General features: G+C 38.4%; 3 protein-coding genes across 4 annotated transcripts; all 3 read left to right on the top strand.

Annotated features, from left to right (window-relative positions):
* Window positions 1-385: 385 nt before the first annotated feature.
* On the top strand, window positions 386-8,045 carry pigs (phosphatidylinositol glycan anchor biosynthesis, class S). The gene is made up of 12 exons (XM_028031792.1): window positions 386-546; window positions 1,735-1,874; window positions 1,966-2,077; window positions 2,179-2,268; window positions 2,377-2,468; window positions 3,176-3,413; window positions 3,520-3,662; window positions 4,675-4,789; window positions 4,890-5,035; window positions 6,058-6,158; window positions 6,414-6,624; window positions 7,511-8,045. The coding sequence occupies exons 1-12, from the start codon at window positions 528-530 to the stop codon at window positions 7,787-7,789; spliced, it is 1,686 nt and encodes a 561-aa protein (XP_027887593.1). The 5' UTR covers window positions 386-527; the 3' UTR covers window positions 7,790-8,045.
* An 878-nt stretch (window positions 8,046-8,923) lies between these two features.
* srsf1b (serine and arginine rich splicing factor 1b) lies at window positions 8,924-12,962 on the top strand. Of its 2 annotated transcripts, XR_003597308.1 has the most exons (5): window positions 8,924-9,345; window positions 10,659-10,855; window positions 10,942-11,114; window positions 11,483-12,123; window positions 12,425-12,962. XR_003597308.1 is itself a non-coding variant. In XM_028031796.1 (4 exons), exons 1-4 carry the CDS (start codon window positions 9,155-9,157, stop codon window positions 11,669-11,671), a joined length of 750 nt encoding a protein of 249 aa, XP_027887597.1. In that variant the 5' UTR covers window positions 8,924-9,154; the 3' UTR covers window positions 11,672-12,962. The 2 variants fall into 2 exon arrangements, 1 of the variants encoding a protein (XP_027887597.1); XM_028031796.1 differs by having other exon boundaries at window positions 11,483-12,962.
* Window positions 12,963-14,421: 1,459 nt separating this feature from the next.
* dynll2b (dynein, light chain, LC8-type 2b) lies at window positions 14,422-15,883 on the top strand. Its single transcript, XM_028031797.1, has 3 exons — window positions 14,422-14,578; window positions 14,964-15,101; window positions 15,194-15,883. Exons 2-3 carry the CDS (start codon window positions 14,970-14,972, stop codon window positions 15,329-15,331), a joined length of 270 nt encoding a protein of 89 aa, XP_027887598.1. The 5' UTR covers window positions 14,422-14,578; window positions 14,964-14,969; the 3' UTR covers window positions 15,332-15,883.
* The last annotated feature ends 437 nt before the right edge of the window (window positions 15,884-16,320 follow it).

Below are 16,320 nucleotides of genomic sequence, written 5' to 3' on the forward strand. Positions count from 1 at the left end.
AACAGTGACAAATGGTAAAATAATCTTTGAAAAACTGCAGCTTTTATGGTAGTATACTCCTATGAAAAAATTGGCTTTATTACAGAATACACAACCTAGTAGCTGACTGCAATAAAATTATAATTTAAATACCTATTTTAACAATTCAATTTCCTACGTATGTTTCCTACATAAATCATGTGTTACTTTTGCTGCTAAATTGAGGAAAATACACTGGTCAAGCCAAACAACAAGTCTTGCATTTGCCAACCAGTAGGGGGTGCAGTGTTACATGTCCCACACTGTCTACATGCGTTTAATATTCTCACGGTGGTTGCACGGAGACGGCGCTAATCCTTGTATCTGTTTTTTCCCTTTTCTTCCTTACGAAAGAAGATTTACTTCCGTTTTGAAAATGCAGCACTAAACATAGTTAACGGCTCCGTTTTAAAGTGACGCGACCGATTTAATTCCAACCTTTGTCATGTGACTTGAGGCTGCGTGTGTGTGTGTGTGTACGAACAAACGCACCCAAGTCATTGACAGAAATGGCCACCGCGGAAGTGGGTGAGTTGATTCAGTAGCAAATTATGTGAAGATTCATTTCTTGCTTTAAAATGTGTTTCTTTATCCTACTATCGAGTGTTTTAGACTGTATATGACGTCTTCTACAGAATATCTAGAACTGTCTCTTTGCACTTATGTCGTTCATTGTTATGAACCTGGAAGCTAACAGCTAGCTTGCACCAACTGCCTAAAGATGCTGTCTGAAACACCTGCAAGTTTATTGTACCTTTATATGTGTTTTACTAACGCTTATAAAGTCACCATTAACGCCTATAAAATATATATTTTTTAATATCCGGTTGCGTATTGTGCATATTTTTCCCATGACTGAAAGGATTTTGAAAAAATTCGGTTTATCTTTTTAACCATCACACAATTCAGAAAGTTGTGAATTGTTGTGTTGTGAATTCAACTGTTGTGTTGAATGTATTTACACCCCCTTCGTTAGTCAACTTTAATATTAAATGAGGATAAAATACCACATTAACTAGTGTCAAAAGCGTTGTTAAAATCCAAAATAATTAGAGCTTTATTTAGGTCAGTCCAAAGGTTGGAGTTTCATAAAATAATTTAGGGCACGTTGTAGGCTACTCATTTTCTGCAATTATATTACTTTGTCGTGCAGTCAGACTTTATAATCCATCCATCCATCCATCCATTTTCTGTTCACCCTTGTCCCTAATGGGGTCGGGAGGGTTGCTGGTGCCTATCTCCAGCTACGTTCCGGGCGAGAGGCGGGGTATACCCTGGACAGGTCGCCAGTCTGTCGCAGGGCACAGACTTTATAATCAGTTTTTAATAGAGGTTTAACATTTTTTTGTTTGTTTTTTTTCTCATTTGGAAAGCTTATGGTTCTCCCAGGTCTTTTTGGTTTTGAAGAATTATTTTTATCTTTGTTTAGGTTTTAGGCCTTGACTTTTTTTAGTCCTCTCTTTTGCTTTTTTAAAGCGCACACTGTAAAATGTGCAGTGATGCCGTCAGGCACTATTTAGTTCAGTTTAATCCAAGTCAATTTATGACCATGGAGACTTTACAGGACAAAAAGGCAAATTAATAAACAAAAATATAACTTAACCAGTAACTCAGTGCAACCACTTGACAGAGTATGAATAAAGCTAAATTCAAAATAAAATTATACTAATATATTCACTTTAAAAGGTCTTTTACCAGCTCTTGTGTTTCTCTCAGAGCGACAACGAGGTCAGCTTGCTGCTTTGTCCATAGCAGCAGTGGTCATCATCGTGGGAGTCCCTTTGTGGTGGAAAACCACTGAAACCTACCGGGCCTGGTTACCTGTCAGTCAGATCAGAGAACTGGCTAAGCTGCAGGTTTGTAATAGAAGAGATTAATACCTGATTCATCTATTTTCATCTATTGACTCATCTATTTTCCACATGTCTTATTCTCTTTGTTTCTCAGCTCCAGCTGAGTGCAGATGTGGAGGTTGTATTTGCTCGTGGAACAGTGACACCAGAGCAGCAGAAGAAGATGCCTCTGACACAAACCCAGGAGGAGGATCATGCTGTAGATGGTGACTGTTTTTTAAACATAGATGTTTATAAACTTTAATTTCATTCGTGGAATCCTGCACATTTTTCTTGTTCTTCTTTTCATTAATGCAATTTTTTCCAGAGGATACAGCTTTGAAGTATAAGTATGAGACAAAATATCGCACAGCCACCATCATGGAGGAGGACGCCCTGAACAAACCTAATGCGGCAGGTGAGTTTCCTGTAGAATCTAGCTGTGTATCTCATCTACGCATTTTAGTTTCTCCCTCAAAGCACAGGTGGTCACATGCTGCTTGTGTGTTTTTTTTGTCTTTTGTAGAGGCAGATCTCTCTTTGCATGTGCTAAGTGAGAGTCCATGTGGGTCTTTGGTCATATATGTGATCCCTGAGTCGTCCTCACTACTGCCTGAGGTTAAAACTGCTCACACTTTAACATTTATTCCTTACTATAATGTTGGATTGCTGTGTACACTTGAAATAACCATTATGTTTCTATTCTAAATTTTAATTTTTAATATTATTTAATATTATTATTTAATATTATTTAAATTTTAATAACCCTATTTGTATTGAATTAAATGCCTTTGACCCTGCAGATCATGGGTTGTTGATCAAAAAGCTTAAGAGATATCAAATTAGAGGGACAGCCCATTATTGGATGTAATGGTACCCTAATAAAGGATATGAATATGTAATTCATACACTGGTTTACCAAAGTTTATTTGTGGTGTTGCACAGGACTGTATGCTTGGTCTTACACCTTTTATTCTTTGGATTAATAATGTAGTAATGCATCAAATAGTCTGTAAAACTATAATCAAAGGTTATTTTGAATTAAAGAAACAACAAATAAACTTAAAGGAAAATGTTTGTTTAAAAAAAAAAAGAAAAGATCAAGACATAAAAACACTTTTATTGACATTCTAACAAAATGGAACATAACCAGGTGGTAAACAAATATAAAACATATTTTATATTCAAGTTAGTTATTGTAAAAATAAAAGATAGGGAACAAAAACTTCTGTGTTTGCCATTTAACCTAATATATGCTTGATTAAATTTCTTCTATGATTCTTAATGTTGATTGAATTGATTGCATCATATAATTATTCTCTCAGGATGTTAAAGTGTACATTGGTCAGCGACGGACTGCGCTGCTTCGTGTTCCCCAGATGAGGACAGCTAAGACACTTGAGCAGCTGCTGCATCACCTGCAGCCACACATCAAACAGGTACTGAGAGTGATGTCATTCAGCCGTGCTGACATCACTGCTGCCCTCAGCGACAGAGTCCGTTTCCACCCAGGCAACAAAGAGAGCATTGCAGACAGTATGAGAGCCTTCAAATCCAGTCCAGGTTGGTTATTTTTGTCAGAAGTTGCCTCAATGTAAATTATTCTATAGGCTGTGTGTCTGTGTGTGTGTTTTAACACTTCCCTTCTGTTCTCTGTTTATTCTTTTAGGCTATGAGATAACATTCAGCTTGTTAAACCCCGACCCAAAGTCTCACCGGCTGCATTGGGACATAGAGGGTGCTGCGCAGACCTACATACAGCCTTTACTTACCAAAATGTCCCCTGTGGCTAATTTTAGCATTGACTCTCAGGTACTTGTGTTGGCAGTGTACTGTGTCGTTTCTCACATTGTAAGCAAAAACCCTAACCTACTTTATTGTGACACATCAGCAGGGAATAGCGCATAACTGTGAACGGGAAAATAGATGCATGGTCTTCAACATTTTTACAAATCTGAAATGTTTGACGTGCTTCTGTAGCAGCCCACACTAATCTAATGCTCCTAAAAACATCCAGTGCAAACAAACGCCTTAAAATTCCTTCTAGTTGTTATTATGAAGACCAAGAAACTCATGTTTGAAACTGGGTTAGGGATATGCAAAGCTTTGGGATTTAAAAGGATCAGAAAATGGAAAGATTTTGGCACCTTTATGAGCCTTCCAATACATGGCCATCCCATTGAACAAGCAGCCAGACACTGTGAGCTTTAATCAGAAAATAAAGTAAGAGAGCCATGCTAACTCTGGAGGAACTGCAGATATCCAAAGCTCTGATGGTTGAATCTCCTGACAGTATGTAGTGGATGGGAAGATAGATGCAGTACAATACAAGGCAAACCTGGAAGAAAACCTTTTAAAGGCCGCAAAAAATTAGAGTGGAGTGAAGCTTCATCTTTCAGTAACTTAAATGCCTGTAAGTCAATACTGTACACAAGCAGGGCTGCAACAGAAAGATTTAGATAATTTCATCTTCATGTGATGGACACATTCAAGCCCTGGTCTAAGAATCTGTGACTGGATTTAAAAATCTATGCTTACAGCTTGACTGTCTACGTCCATCTAGATTGATCAGAGGAGCTGATGACAAATGCCCTTCACAGTTATTATTTAAATGAAGTTTTTATCCTTCAACTTCGCTGCCTGGCACTACTTTGTTCATCTATCACATAAAATTCCAATGAAATGCATTGAAGTTTGTGTTTGAATTGGAACTAAAATTGACATGTTGAAAGAATATGAACACTTTCTCTTGGAACCCCTGTCTCATCAAAGTGCAAGACAAAACTTATGCAAATGCTCAGTTTTTGTACCCTCGATTTTACAGACCTTGCATTATGCCATGCTGGGTGTCAACCCACGCTTTGATAACACCCGCAGTGCCTACATGCTCAACGCTGACAGCCTTGCACATGTTATCAACCCAGTGGAGGCCAGACTTGGTAAAAATATATATACACATATCTATGAAGGATAAAATACAAAATGAATATAATGTGATTTTTCTTATTAACATGCATATGTATATACTTTTCTTTTCAGGCTCTAATGCAGCATCTTCCAACCCAGTGTTGAATTTTCTTCTATATGTTCCTGATGCCTACCATTCACCTCTTTACATCCAAGATCAAAACAAGCGGGAAGTGCCCTCCAACGCGTTTCACTCGCCACGCTGGGGTGGGATTATGGTAAGATCACAGGATTATACTTGACTATTTAAAAAAATGTGTAATGAATAATAAGTATTCCATATGGGCATTTTCATATTTAAAATTTTGACAGTACTTGTGATTATCACAAAAGGATCAAAAAAGCTCCATTTACGTTTTAGTGTAGTTGAACATGCTATTCTGTGCTGTTTATCAGCGTAGTTGCACTTCCTACACAATGTAACTGTGGCACATAGGTCATGTTGACAGAATAGTCAAGGTAAGTTAATACTGTTTTGTGTTTTTTGTGTGCGTTATTTACTAGTTGTATCGCAGATTGACATGGTTGTGGAGGGGGTCAGTATCGCTCCACCGTTGCTAGGAGACGACGGTTGAGGACCGCTGTGTAGCGATACTGCTAAAGGAGTTGCTTTGTAACAGCTATTAGATTAAAATGTTGCAAACTCAATCACGACATCTTGCTTGATTGATTGCCACCGTTACATAACAATATAATAAAATAACCTGTTTTGTAATGTGTATGTTTTATTTTAGAAAAATATATTGTCAAAAACACCATGACAACAATAAATGCCAGCAAATATTGTGCTAAAATCCATTTTACTCAACTTGTATTGGTTTTCATTTGTACACATGGTTAGCATTGATGCTCCCTTTTTATAAACAGCTTTAATAATCAAAGTACCTTTCGAGACAAGCAGGAAACAAGTGGGTTTTCTAGCATGAACATTCTGCAACTGAATGTTACAGAATCTCATAATACAACATCACAATTTGACTGAAGTCCAGACTTGGGCAAAGCCACTCCAAATCTTTTATTTTTCTTTTTTCAGAGGTGAACTTGGTGTGCTTTGGTTTTTGCTACATAACCCAAGTTTGCTTGATCTTAAGGTCACAACCTGATGGTTGGACTTTTCTCTTACAAAATTTCACTAAAATGTTCACATAAGGCCAAGTCCCTTGTGTTAATTCAAATGTTAGCTTTCTGACCTGTAAATGTGTTTTGACCTGTCTCGATGAAAATGTTCACTTGTTTTCAGGTGTACAATGTAGACAGTTACTATGGGCCAGAGACAGAGTTCCCTGTTGACATAAACATCAATATGGCTAAAGTCATGGGCGTCTTCCTCGCGCAGCTTCGGTAAGTCTCAACCTAAGTCGTTTGAGTTTATTTCTTTTGAACAAATTCTTCTGGCTTTTGCTTTTTTCTTACACTTAAATAAATGTGAAGATTAGATAAAAATGACCTGAGTAAATATAAAATTAAGTTTTTAAATGGTGATTTTATTCCTTATGAGAAAAAAGCTTGCCAACCCAATCTGGCATTATGTAGAAAAATAAATGTTCACAGCACTGTTTATACCAGGTAATTTTTCAGAGTTTTTTCCTCTGTCAGACTGTTGCTGGGTGTGCAGTCATCACCCCCTCCCCCCGGCTTCCTGGTGGCACCCTGTGGCAGCACCGGACTAGCTGACTGGGAGCTGGACCGTCTCATGTGGAGCCGCTCAGTGGAAAACATAGCAACAGCGACCACAACAATCACCTCACTTGCACAGCTGCTAGACCAGATAGGCAACATTGTTATTAATGACAACATTGCTGAACAGGTAAAGTATACGTACCTCAAAAAAATCTTTAATACATATTTAATAAGATTGATGATGATAATTCCTTAAAACAAAAGCTTTGAATATTTGTCATCATAATGAGATGATGTGTATAGAGTTTTGATGGAATAAGGCTGTGACATGAAAAAATGTGGAGAGTGTTGCGTCGACTTTCCAGGTCCACTGTATGTAACTTCTGGATAATAAAATAAAATCTGTTGCACTCGATTTTATTTAGTTACAAATAAACTAAATATTTATTTACTTTAATTTCATCTGTTAAAATGAATCTATTCATGTTCATAGTTCATCACCAAAGCATTTTTCAATGACAGTTCCAACATTAATTTTTGTTGACCTCTGGAAACCTTTTTATTCATTTCTTCACAATGATAGCAGCACAAATGGAAAGTTTTTGCTGCACAAACGTTTGACACCAGTTTTGTTTGTTCCGAACCCGTCAGAGTTGTCTAGAACCTGTGACGGTTCAGGTGTACCAGAACCATCTGATAATTAAAAAACAAACAACTGACTATAAATCACACAGTTTAATATGTATAAAACTGTGTGATTTTATACATATTATAAAATGTATACATTTTACGACGCCCTACGATTCTGTCGTCCTCATAGGGCAACAGACTACGAGGACTTGAAGGTTTTCTAAAGGAAAGTAAAGGAGTACAAAGTGGTGAAAAATATGTATCATTTTTCTTCCACTTCATAATTTGATCATTATTAAATCCTAATTAAGGTATATTGAGATTTAAGGTTGTGACATAACAAGTGGGAAAATGTTGTGGGGACTTAAATACTTTTGTATTACAAGTCATCTTTCTTTTAATTGCATGTTTCCTAATCCATTATTCCTGTCGCTGTCTGCCAGGTGTCCAGCGCTGTGACGTCTCTACAGCTGGCTGTTGCAGAGCTGGAGGCTGGAAACCTCAAATTCGCCCTGCAGTTCAGTAAAGAAGCCATCCAGGCTTCAGAGAAAGCCTTCTTTGACCCCTCTCTGCTCCATCTCCTCTACTTTCCTGATGACCAGAAGTTTGCTATCTACATACCTCTCTTCCTGCCGATGTGTGTGCCTATTCTGCTGTCTCTGATCAAAATAGCTTCTGAAGCTAGACAGAAACGTAGGGAAAAGCAAGCTAAGAAGGACTGACACGTGAAGATGTTATGGTGATTTTGACATTTAGATGCAATGGGGGCATCAAGAAAGGCTATTATACAGTGTTGTTTGGGGATATTGTTCTGTTTGAAATTAGGATGGGTATGTGTTGCAAGTTTTTATTAAATGACTACTGGAACTGTTGCTGTACGAACGCTTGAATTTGTGTAAATGTGTAAAAACTTTTATATATGAGCTCCACTTTCTATTGTAAATTATTAAGAATTAAAGACAAAAGCTTTAACTCACATTTTAGCCATTTTTTAATCTTCACTTTTTACACAATGTTTTCAATTAAGCTTTTTATCAAACATTTTATGTTTTCAGTAGCTGTTAGCAAAGCAAAATCATGAGAGAAATACGCCAATTTATGAAAACACTAAAGTTGCAGTAACCTAAATAATAAAATACAAATATTTTGTTTGCCCAAATCACAAAAACTTTTTTCTACTCAAGTCTCAGCAATTATTTAATAGTGCCTTCAGCTCACCTTGGTTGTAGGGTGTGATCTTGCTGATTCCTGCCAAACTTTATGCTTTGCAATACTGCCAAGGTTGTAGTTATCCTTTTTACCTGCATACTTTTTTTTCTTTAAGTTTTCCTTCCACTCAACTTCCCATTAATGTTCTTGAATACAACATATCTGTTTTCTACTCATTGCATAAGCTGCTATATTTCAGTACATTTCAGTATTAAAGATATTATCTTATGCAACATTAAAATTTACAGAGAAACAATTTGGATTTTATTTAGAGGTAAGCCACACAACCATAAAAATGAACAGAAATAAAGGTTAAAATGTATTAGTTTGTGTATAAGCATATTTAGCTCAACTTGAATCACTTAAAGTTTGTGATGCTGCTATCAACTATTAGCACTACAGTAAATTTAGTCAGCTTTTAAGAGAACATAATTTGTAACTAATGGATTATACATAAAATGTTGGTTTTTTTAGCATAACTATATGGTAAAGAAAACTAAGCTGCATCTAGTTTCTGCAAAGCCAAATGATTGAGAAGCACTGCTTCAAAAAGTATTTAGTATTCTTTATAAAGACAAAGCTAAAAAAAACAAAAAAACATTGGACTACAGTAGTAATACGGAAGTATAGTAGGCGAGCTGTTGCTTCTTAACCAATGCTAAAGGTGATTACGTGAACTAGCGTCACTACATGGCGCTAAGTTCGCCATTAAAGTTAGAGCGGATTTAGCAGCCGACAACAGAACAGTGTCGCAGCATTTCCCTGTTGGTTTTCACCCGAAGTTTCCCGCCTCTGTTATGAGATAGCTCTGCCGTAGCCTTTTGTTCGCCACTCGCTCTTAGTCCGTTCGCGGTACGGTTAGCTTATTTTGCGCTATCATGTCCGGAGGATTCGCTCGAGGACCCTCGGGAAGCAACGATTGTCGGATATATGTGGGGAATCTTCCCCCAGACATCCGCTCCAAAGACGTCGAAGACTTATTTTATAAATATGGATCTGTGCGTGATATTGACCTGAAGAACCGCAGAGGAGGACCGCCGTTTGCTTTCGTTCAGTTCGAGGACCCGAGGTGAGCATCTATATCCTGGTTAGCCTTACCGCCACTGTTAGCCAGATGCTACACCCAAAGTTGTTTTAATGTTCCCTGATACAAATGTTCATTTACCGCCAGCTGCTAGTTTTAGCCATAAATCTAAACTATGTTTTGACCCACTTTTACATTCGTCTCGTAGTTATATTTTCATCCTGTTGTAAGTGAGGTGTTCGGTTGCCTACATGTGGTAGGACTGAGGCCTACTTCACAAAACATGCTCTAAAGGGCACCTAAATACAAGTTGTCATGGTTACAACTAAACCTTCCTTGTAATTAACTTCTTTTTGGTATGTGCAAATAATCTGAGTTTTCTTTTTTCTTCCAATATTTATCTTATGTGAACTTTAATAGTTGCTATTTCGATATGTCTGCAAAAGTGGCCCTAGCTTTTAAAAGGCGAGACCTTGTAACATACCAACCTCGTGAAAAAATATACAACAGGCTGTATGTGTTTTATTTCTTCTTCCCCCTTTTTTTTTTAACTTTTTTGTCTGAGAAATAAATTATGACCTTTCCTCACCTTAATCTCTCATTAAAGAAAATTTTCAACAATATCAACTATTCCACTGAACAGAAAGATGGAGGACATTGAACTTCCAGCGTGAACAAGTTTGGATATCCCAGCAACGTACCTTCATAGCAGGCAGCAATATGCTAAAATAAGTCTCCAAAATTTATATTATGTCATGATGGGACTTACAGCAGGCTCTTGCTGCTGTTGATATAAAAGCTCATATGTGCACAATCAGAAAAAGCCTCCACATGCATGACTTTAATTGGAAGTGTACAAAGAATAACCTTTTATTTTCTTAAAAAATACTACTTTATGGTGTTGCATATATCAAATCTCTTCCTTGTTGTCTACAGGTCAGTGGTGACGATGTTTTTTTTTTTTCTAAAGAATCATTAAACACCAATGCAAACCACTCCAAAGTTCCCCCAATGTCTAACAACACATTGCACTCCACTTACTGTAGATTGCTCTGTTAGTTCTTCAATAGAGCCATTGCTTTTCTAACCTCTGCTAGTTTTGCTTTCATGACTTTTGGTTTAACTTAAGGAGGTACAAATACCAAAACTGGCTTATTGGGGCCCTAAGCTGATATCCTTTGGGACTTTGTAAACTTTTGCTTTTTAAGATTTAATGAATCTGTAACCTTACTGGGAAAATACTGTGACAGTGGCTCTTTCACAGTAATTCAGATCTGTTGATGTCAAGATCCTCCAGTTGTTGTACTCTTTTGTAGTTAGAGTGTAAAAAAAAAAAAAAAAAAAATTATAATTTGCAGGGACGCTGAGGATGCTGTGTATGGGCGAGATGGTTATGATTACGATGGCTATCGACTGCGTGTGGAGTTTCCGAGAAGTGGAAGGGGTGGTGGCGGAGGAGGAGGAGGTGGTGGAGGCGGAGGCGGAGGCATGGGGCCGTCAAGGAATCGGTACGGTCCTCCATCCCGACGCTCCGAAAACAGAGTGGTTGTGTCAGGTGAGTAATGCCGTCCTCTTTTCTGTGCCTTTATCTTAAGAAAAACATATTTTGTACATCACCTTTTTCTTTCTGTTTTCTGTCAGGTCTTCCCCAAAGCGGGAGCTGGCAGGACCTGAAGGATCACATGCGGGAGGCAGGTGATGTATGTTACGCTGATGTCTTCCGCGATGGCACAGGTGTGGTGGAGTTTGTGCGCAAAGAAGACATGACCTACGCTGTGCGTAAATTGGATAACACCAAGTTTCGTTCTCATGAGGTACGTAATCAGTCAGAGCAGAAAGCTTTGTTACTGAGGAGGTGCTCTTGAGCTGCAGTTTGAAGTTTGCTCATTTAGATGAAGAAGCGGGATTGAGGGGGATGGATACCCAACTGTAAGTAAAGCCAAATCTCAAAGTGTCCCTGGGGGGGGAAAGAAAGAACATAAATGTTATTTTCATATATGTTTATGATTAAGTTCAGGTGGAGATGCTTGATCGATCAACCTTGTTTTTTTGTTTTTTTACAACAACATTAAGAGAATTATTGGCCTTTTTTAGGTTGCTGAAACCAATGTGAACTCTTCCTGGTGTCTGCTTGAACCTGGTTGTTCAGTTCATAGATGCTAACACACGCGTTTGTGTTTAGGGAGAGACGGCCTACATTCGTGTGAAGATGGATGGCAATCGCAGCCCCAGCTACGGCCCCTCTCGCTCTCGTAGCCGCAGCAGAAGCCGCAGCAAGAGCCGATCCCGCAGCTACTCCCCGCGCCGCAGCAGGGGATCCCCCCAGTACTCGCCCCGGCGTTCTCGTTCACGCTCCCGTTCCCGCACTTAAATCTGCCTAAACTGAAGCAGCGGTGTACGTCAGAGCCAGAGAGGAGGCGGTCACGTTTAAAATCCAGTGGTTACTCCCAGGATAATTTCTCACTTGTGTACAATGTTGTTTTGTGTGTTTCACCCACCCCTCCTCCATTTTGTTTTTTCCTACTTTGTTTGCAGACCTGATCCCCCCCCCCCCCGCTTGTCTTCCTCTGTCTTTTTCCCCTTCTGTTTCTGCTATCCATCTTTTTCTCGTCCTAGCATAATTTTTTTTTCTCTTCTCGTTGAATGCTTTTGTTTTTTTTCTTTTTGCCATCGTCTTTGACTTCTCCCTAGCATATACAACTGTCCTTTGACCTTCTTGTGTGTTTCTCTGTAGAATTCAGAGGAACAGGATAGGATGGGAAGAGAGGAAACAGTTCATTTTAGGATAAACAGGAGGAGGAGGAGTCAAATATGGCACCAATGGTATGATGGCTGTGCCTTGTCGACTGTGAAATCTACACTTAAGGCTTTTGTGAATCTCTTTTCCTTTGAAATACTCAGTTTACACTTGAATACTGCTGTTGAATGTTACAGTAAAGTGTGCTGTAAACTGTTTTTGGGGACCCTAAAACTTATTTGTTTTTTTGTTTGCTTCTCCTCTTTTTGTAGTCAAAGTATTTTTTGGATTTGATTGGTAGTTGAATTATTAATATTTTAAAAATGTTTTCCAAAGGTGTGATTCTAACTCACCTCCTTCTCTTTGGTTCTGCTGGTTATTCTAAAGGTTTGGACTGGGCTCATTGGCTCACCTTTCCGGATCCGGATCAGGATTCAGGATCAGTTTAGGATTAGGCTTCAGGATGGATACATGGAGCACGACCCCGGCCCTGTCCACCTTACCCCGGCTAACCGGAAACCTCTATGTAAACGAGATAAATCAAACTGATTTGGCTTTCGGAATTATCAAAATTATTCCTTCATTTTTTTGGTCTGGGACCTCAGAGACGCAGTTACTGGCGGCACAGAGGGGAAACCATTTCTCAATTTTTTATTTTTATTTTTTTAATTATAAAAAGAAGAGCAAAGCTTGGATAGGATCCAGTAGGAGGGCATGGAGGTGCAGGATGGATCCCACACGTAAGGAGAGTGGTAAATTGTGGGGAACATTTGTCAGGGGGTGAGGGAGGTGTGGTTGGTAAAAGGAAAGGATTCTCAAAATGGTATGACTTTTCTTAGTTCAGTCATTTTCAAAGATGGATGATTTGTGATTTTCAGTATTTCACTGCTTATTTCTCTTTTAATAAAACATTCAGTAACAATAAGTGAGTGCTGTTTTTGTTGTATTTTTTAAATGTTCTGTCATATACAGGTTTGGCACAATGTTGCACATCTCTTGCACAAAGTATTTCTGAGTAAGCTGAGGTAATAGGAGCAAGTTTTCCCTTCGTTTAGATCGTTTCTTTCTATTTTTGTAAAAGTAGAATTATTCTAGTCCTAAATTCCCAGATTTTTCAAAGCATTTTATTAAATGGATCTACTTAATATCAAGTCAGAGAATCTAATTTATTCCACTACCATTCAATCATATTCAATTCAATCCCAAAGTCGTATTCTTTGTGAACAAAGCAGAGTATTCACTGAGCACAATGAAATTGTTTCTAAGGATTTGTTAAGTTTGAACAAGTTTTCAGTCAGCTTTCATAGAAAGTAAAACAGGTTTTTGCTCTTGTAGGAGAATATATGTGCTCAATTAATGGATAACTTAATGGGGGGGAAACGATCTCACTTTCAGCTTTTAAAAAAATAAAACTATAAAAGTAAGTAATTTAGAAAAGGGGGAGGTGTATCAGTTGCCCATATGATTATTTTCTTGTATAATAATCACAAGCCTGCTATTCAAGGTCTCAGTCTCTCGAATCAGCTTATGATCAGTATTTTTGTGCAGTAACAACCACTGGTCTCCTTAAGCTGGTAAACCTGAGGGCAGAGTAACACAGTAAGCCTTTTTTCTCAGAAAAAGGCCTGTTTGGTCAGTAATTAAATGATTTAACCGTCACAAAATAAAAGTGCATGTGCGTTTTCCTTCATGATAAATATTCTGTTTAAGATGGGAACACACATTAGGTTTTAGTTTTATTATGTGATGGAGCAAAAATCAAAGTTTTCTTGAAAGATTCAGATTTCTCTTTAGCACTGCTTAGAGAAAGTTGGTTATGGAGTTGATGTAGAGTCCATCTACAACCAGAAAAGATCCAGCTTATCTTGGATACTGTTAGGTTCCTCTTATGTTCATTTCAAATCTTAGGGAGCTCATTTGTGACTCCTTCTCTGAAAGATTTTACAACATTTTAAAGTCCAATTTTTATTTTTTGCAAGAATTAGAAGCTCTCTAGTGATTACACGCCCTGCTGAAAAGGATATTTTTGAATGTTATTTATGAGAGAAACACTTTTTGTGAAGTCATAAACCTAGGATTATTATAGTTCTCTATGTTATTAAAGTATTGTCAGACAAATACCATTATTTTGGTAATCCTATTTATTTCATGTAAGGAAAAAAATGTTTCATTTACTTATATAAAGCAGTGTTCACTTCTTGATGACAGAAATAATCATTTATGAAATTGTTCCAGACAAAATCTTGCCACACAAAATATGGCGAACAGGCTGACGTACTGTTTCTAAGTACGTCAAAATGACATCTACGGTGAGGCAGGAAGGTGAGAGCGGTGCAATCTGGGTGGAAATAAAATGCAGGCCCTTCTCCGCGAGTAGAAAATGAGCGTCAGCTGGGCGAAGGCTTGCCCTGAGCCAATCAGCGGGAGGAGGAGATGCGGAGGGCGGAGCGGGAGAACCACGCGTCCTTCAATAAATGAAAGAAAAGCTGTGCAGTCCCCCGAAGCGTGCATCTCTGAACACTGAAACTACACACAGGAACGGTAAGAGTTATTTAAATATTACACAGCGTACTTTGCTATGGCTGAGCATGCAAAAGCTGATGCGCAGGAGAAACCCGAGTGCTTTGCATCTTTCCTGTGCCGTTTGAGCAATAAAAGCGCATGAGCTGACTACAAAGGCTAATGGTGGCTGAAGCAAAACATCCTCTCGCACAGAAAGCACCAAGTTGGTATAGATGTGTGCACTCCCAAAATGAGTTATCTTTGTAGCAGCACTGCGTGAAACGTAAAATGCCGGGCTCACGTGGTTTGCAAACTGAAGCAAAAGCATCGATTAAAAGAAGTGCCGACAGTGGATTCTATGCACCAAACAGCGTCTTGTCTGCATCCTTTTATAGACAATGTATCAAACTTTTGTGTCTTGCAGGGCATCATGTCTGACAAGAAGGCGGTGATCAAGAATGCAGACATGTCTGATGAAATGCAGCAGGATGCTGTAGACTGTGCCATGCAGGCAATGGAGAAGTACAACATAGAGAAGGATATCGCTGCCTATGTTAAAAAGGTATGGTGCTCTCTTATTAAGTTGGAGAAATGTGACCTTTTGAAGAACTTTTACATCAGCATTGACCTTCATCTTTCTCATCTTTCCCGCAGGAGTTTGACAAGAAATACAATCCGACATGGCACTGCATCGTTGGCAGGAACTTTGGCAGCTATGTGACACACGAAACTAAACATTTCATTTACTTCTACTTGGGTCAGGTGGCCATCCTGCTGTTTAAGTCTGGCTAAGGCATGCACCCTTGTCACAATGTGCATGCTGCCACCTTTCTGCAGACATGCCTACCTCCTGGTCCGCTGCTTTCATCAATTACGTTTTTGCCAACTGCATACACAAACCATCGATCATGTCTGCACAGATGATTCATAGGAAGTCCAAGAATTAGGATCAGTCTGATCAGGCCCTCTGTCAGTGTTTGTAAATCTGTCTTTGTTATATCTGTTTTTGCTTTTGTGCAAGTTGGTTATGGAGTTGGATGTAGAGTCCATTATTTCAAACGAGTTTGTTGTAAAATAACTTATTTTTAGTGCATTAAAACGAGCAACAGAGTTTTTGTTCAAATGCCTTTAATTTCCAGGACTGTTGCTTGAACCTAATAAAAGCTGTGATATGTGGAGGTTTGTATGTGCTTTAACATTCCTGGTTATGCCTGTGAAAACTTGCAGCGATCCTGTTCTGTATGTCTGTAAACTCATTTGGTTGCCTGGTATTGTGACAGTATTTGTCGACAAATCAAATGTTGAGCACAAACCAATTTTGACAATTAAATAGTTCAAATAATGTCTGTGGATGCACTTTAATTTGGTTGTATTGCATGGCGTTATGCCTCACATCTGACATGGCCTTAACATCACCCTGATTGGTATTAAGGCTATGACAAGGTGTGGGAATTTTATGTAAAAGAATTTGAACCTTAAACTTGCAGTTGGAACTAAAAATTCATTAGAGGTGGCGTTGCTTTCATTGTACCAGTTTACTATCAAAGTAAGGAAATGATGGAATTTCAGTATACATAATGAAAATGCTCACATTAGCTGTCCAGTGAGTTGATGAAACAAGATGATTTAAGATCAAAAATTTGTTCAGATTCCAGTTCATTAATACTCTTACACAGCCACTCACAAAGCAGACTATATATCTTAATAGAAATCTAGTAAATTCTATATGATGGGCCTAAGATAAATTTGAGGGGGTTTTTTCTGTGTGTGAAAGGACACCA

This window comes from Xiphophorus couchianus, chromosome 11 (genome assembly GCF_001444195.1).
Source record: "Xiphophorus couchianus chromosome 11, X_couchianus-1.0, whole genome shotgun sequence".
NCBI classification, from domain to species: domain Eukaryota; kingdom Metazoa; phylum Chordata; class Actinopteri; order Cyprinodontiformes; family Poeciliidae; genus Xiphophorus; species Xiphophorus couchianus.

Bases quoted from the DNA above. Each gene is read 5' to 3' on its own strand.
- dynll2b (XM_028031797.1), top strand. From the start codon at position 14,970: ATGTCTGACAAGAAGGCGGTGATCAAGAATGCAGACATGTCTGATGAA. The intron at 15,102-15,193 runs GTATGGTGCTCT...TCTTTCCCGCAG, and splicing joins TCGCTGCCTATGTTAAAAAG to GAGTTTGACAAGAAATACAA.
- pigs (XM_028031792.1), top strand. The intron at 2,078-2,178 runs GTGACTGTTTTT...AATTTTTTCCAG, and splicing joins GGAGGATCATGCTGTAGATG to AGGATACAGCTTTGAAGTAT. The intron at 4,790-4,889 runs GTAAAAATATAT...TTTTCTTTTCAG, and splicing joins CCCAGTGGAGGCCAGACTTG to GCTCTAATGCAGCATCTTCC.
- srsf1b (XM_028031796.1), top strand. From the start codon at position 9,155: ATGTCCGGAGGATTCGCTCGAGGACCCTCGGGAAGCAACGATTGTCGG. The intron at 9,346-10,658 runs GTGAGCATCTAT...TATAATTTGCAG, and splicing joins GTTCAGTTCGAGGACCCGAG to GGACGCTGAGGATGCTGTGT. The intron at 10,856-10,941 runs GTGAGTAATGCC...GTTTTCTGTCAG, and splicing joins AAACAGAGTGGTTGTGTCAG to GTCTTCCCCAAAGCGGGAGC.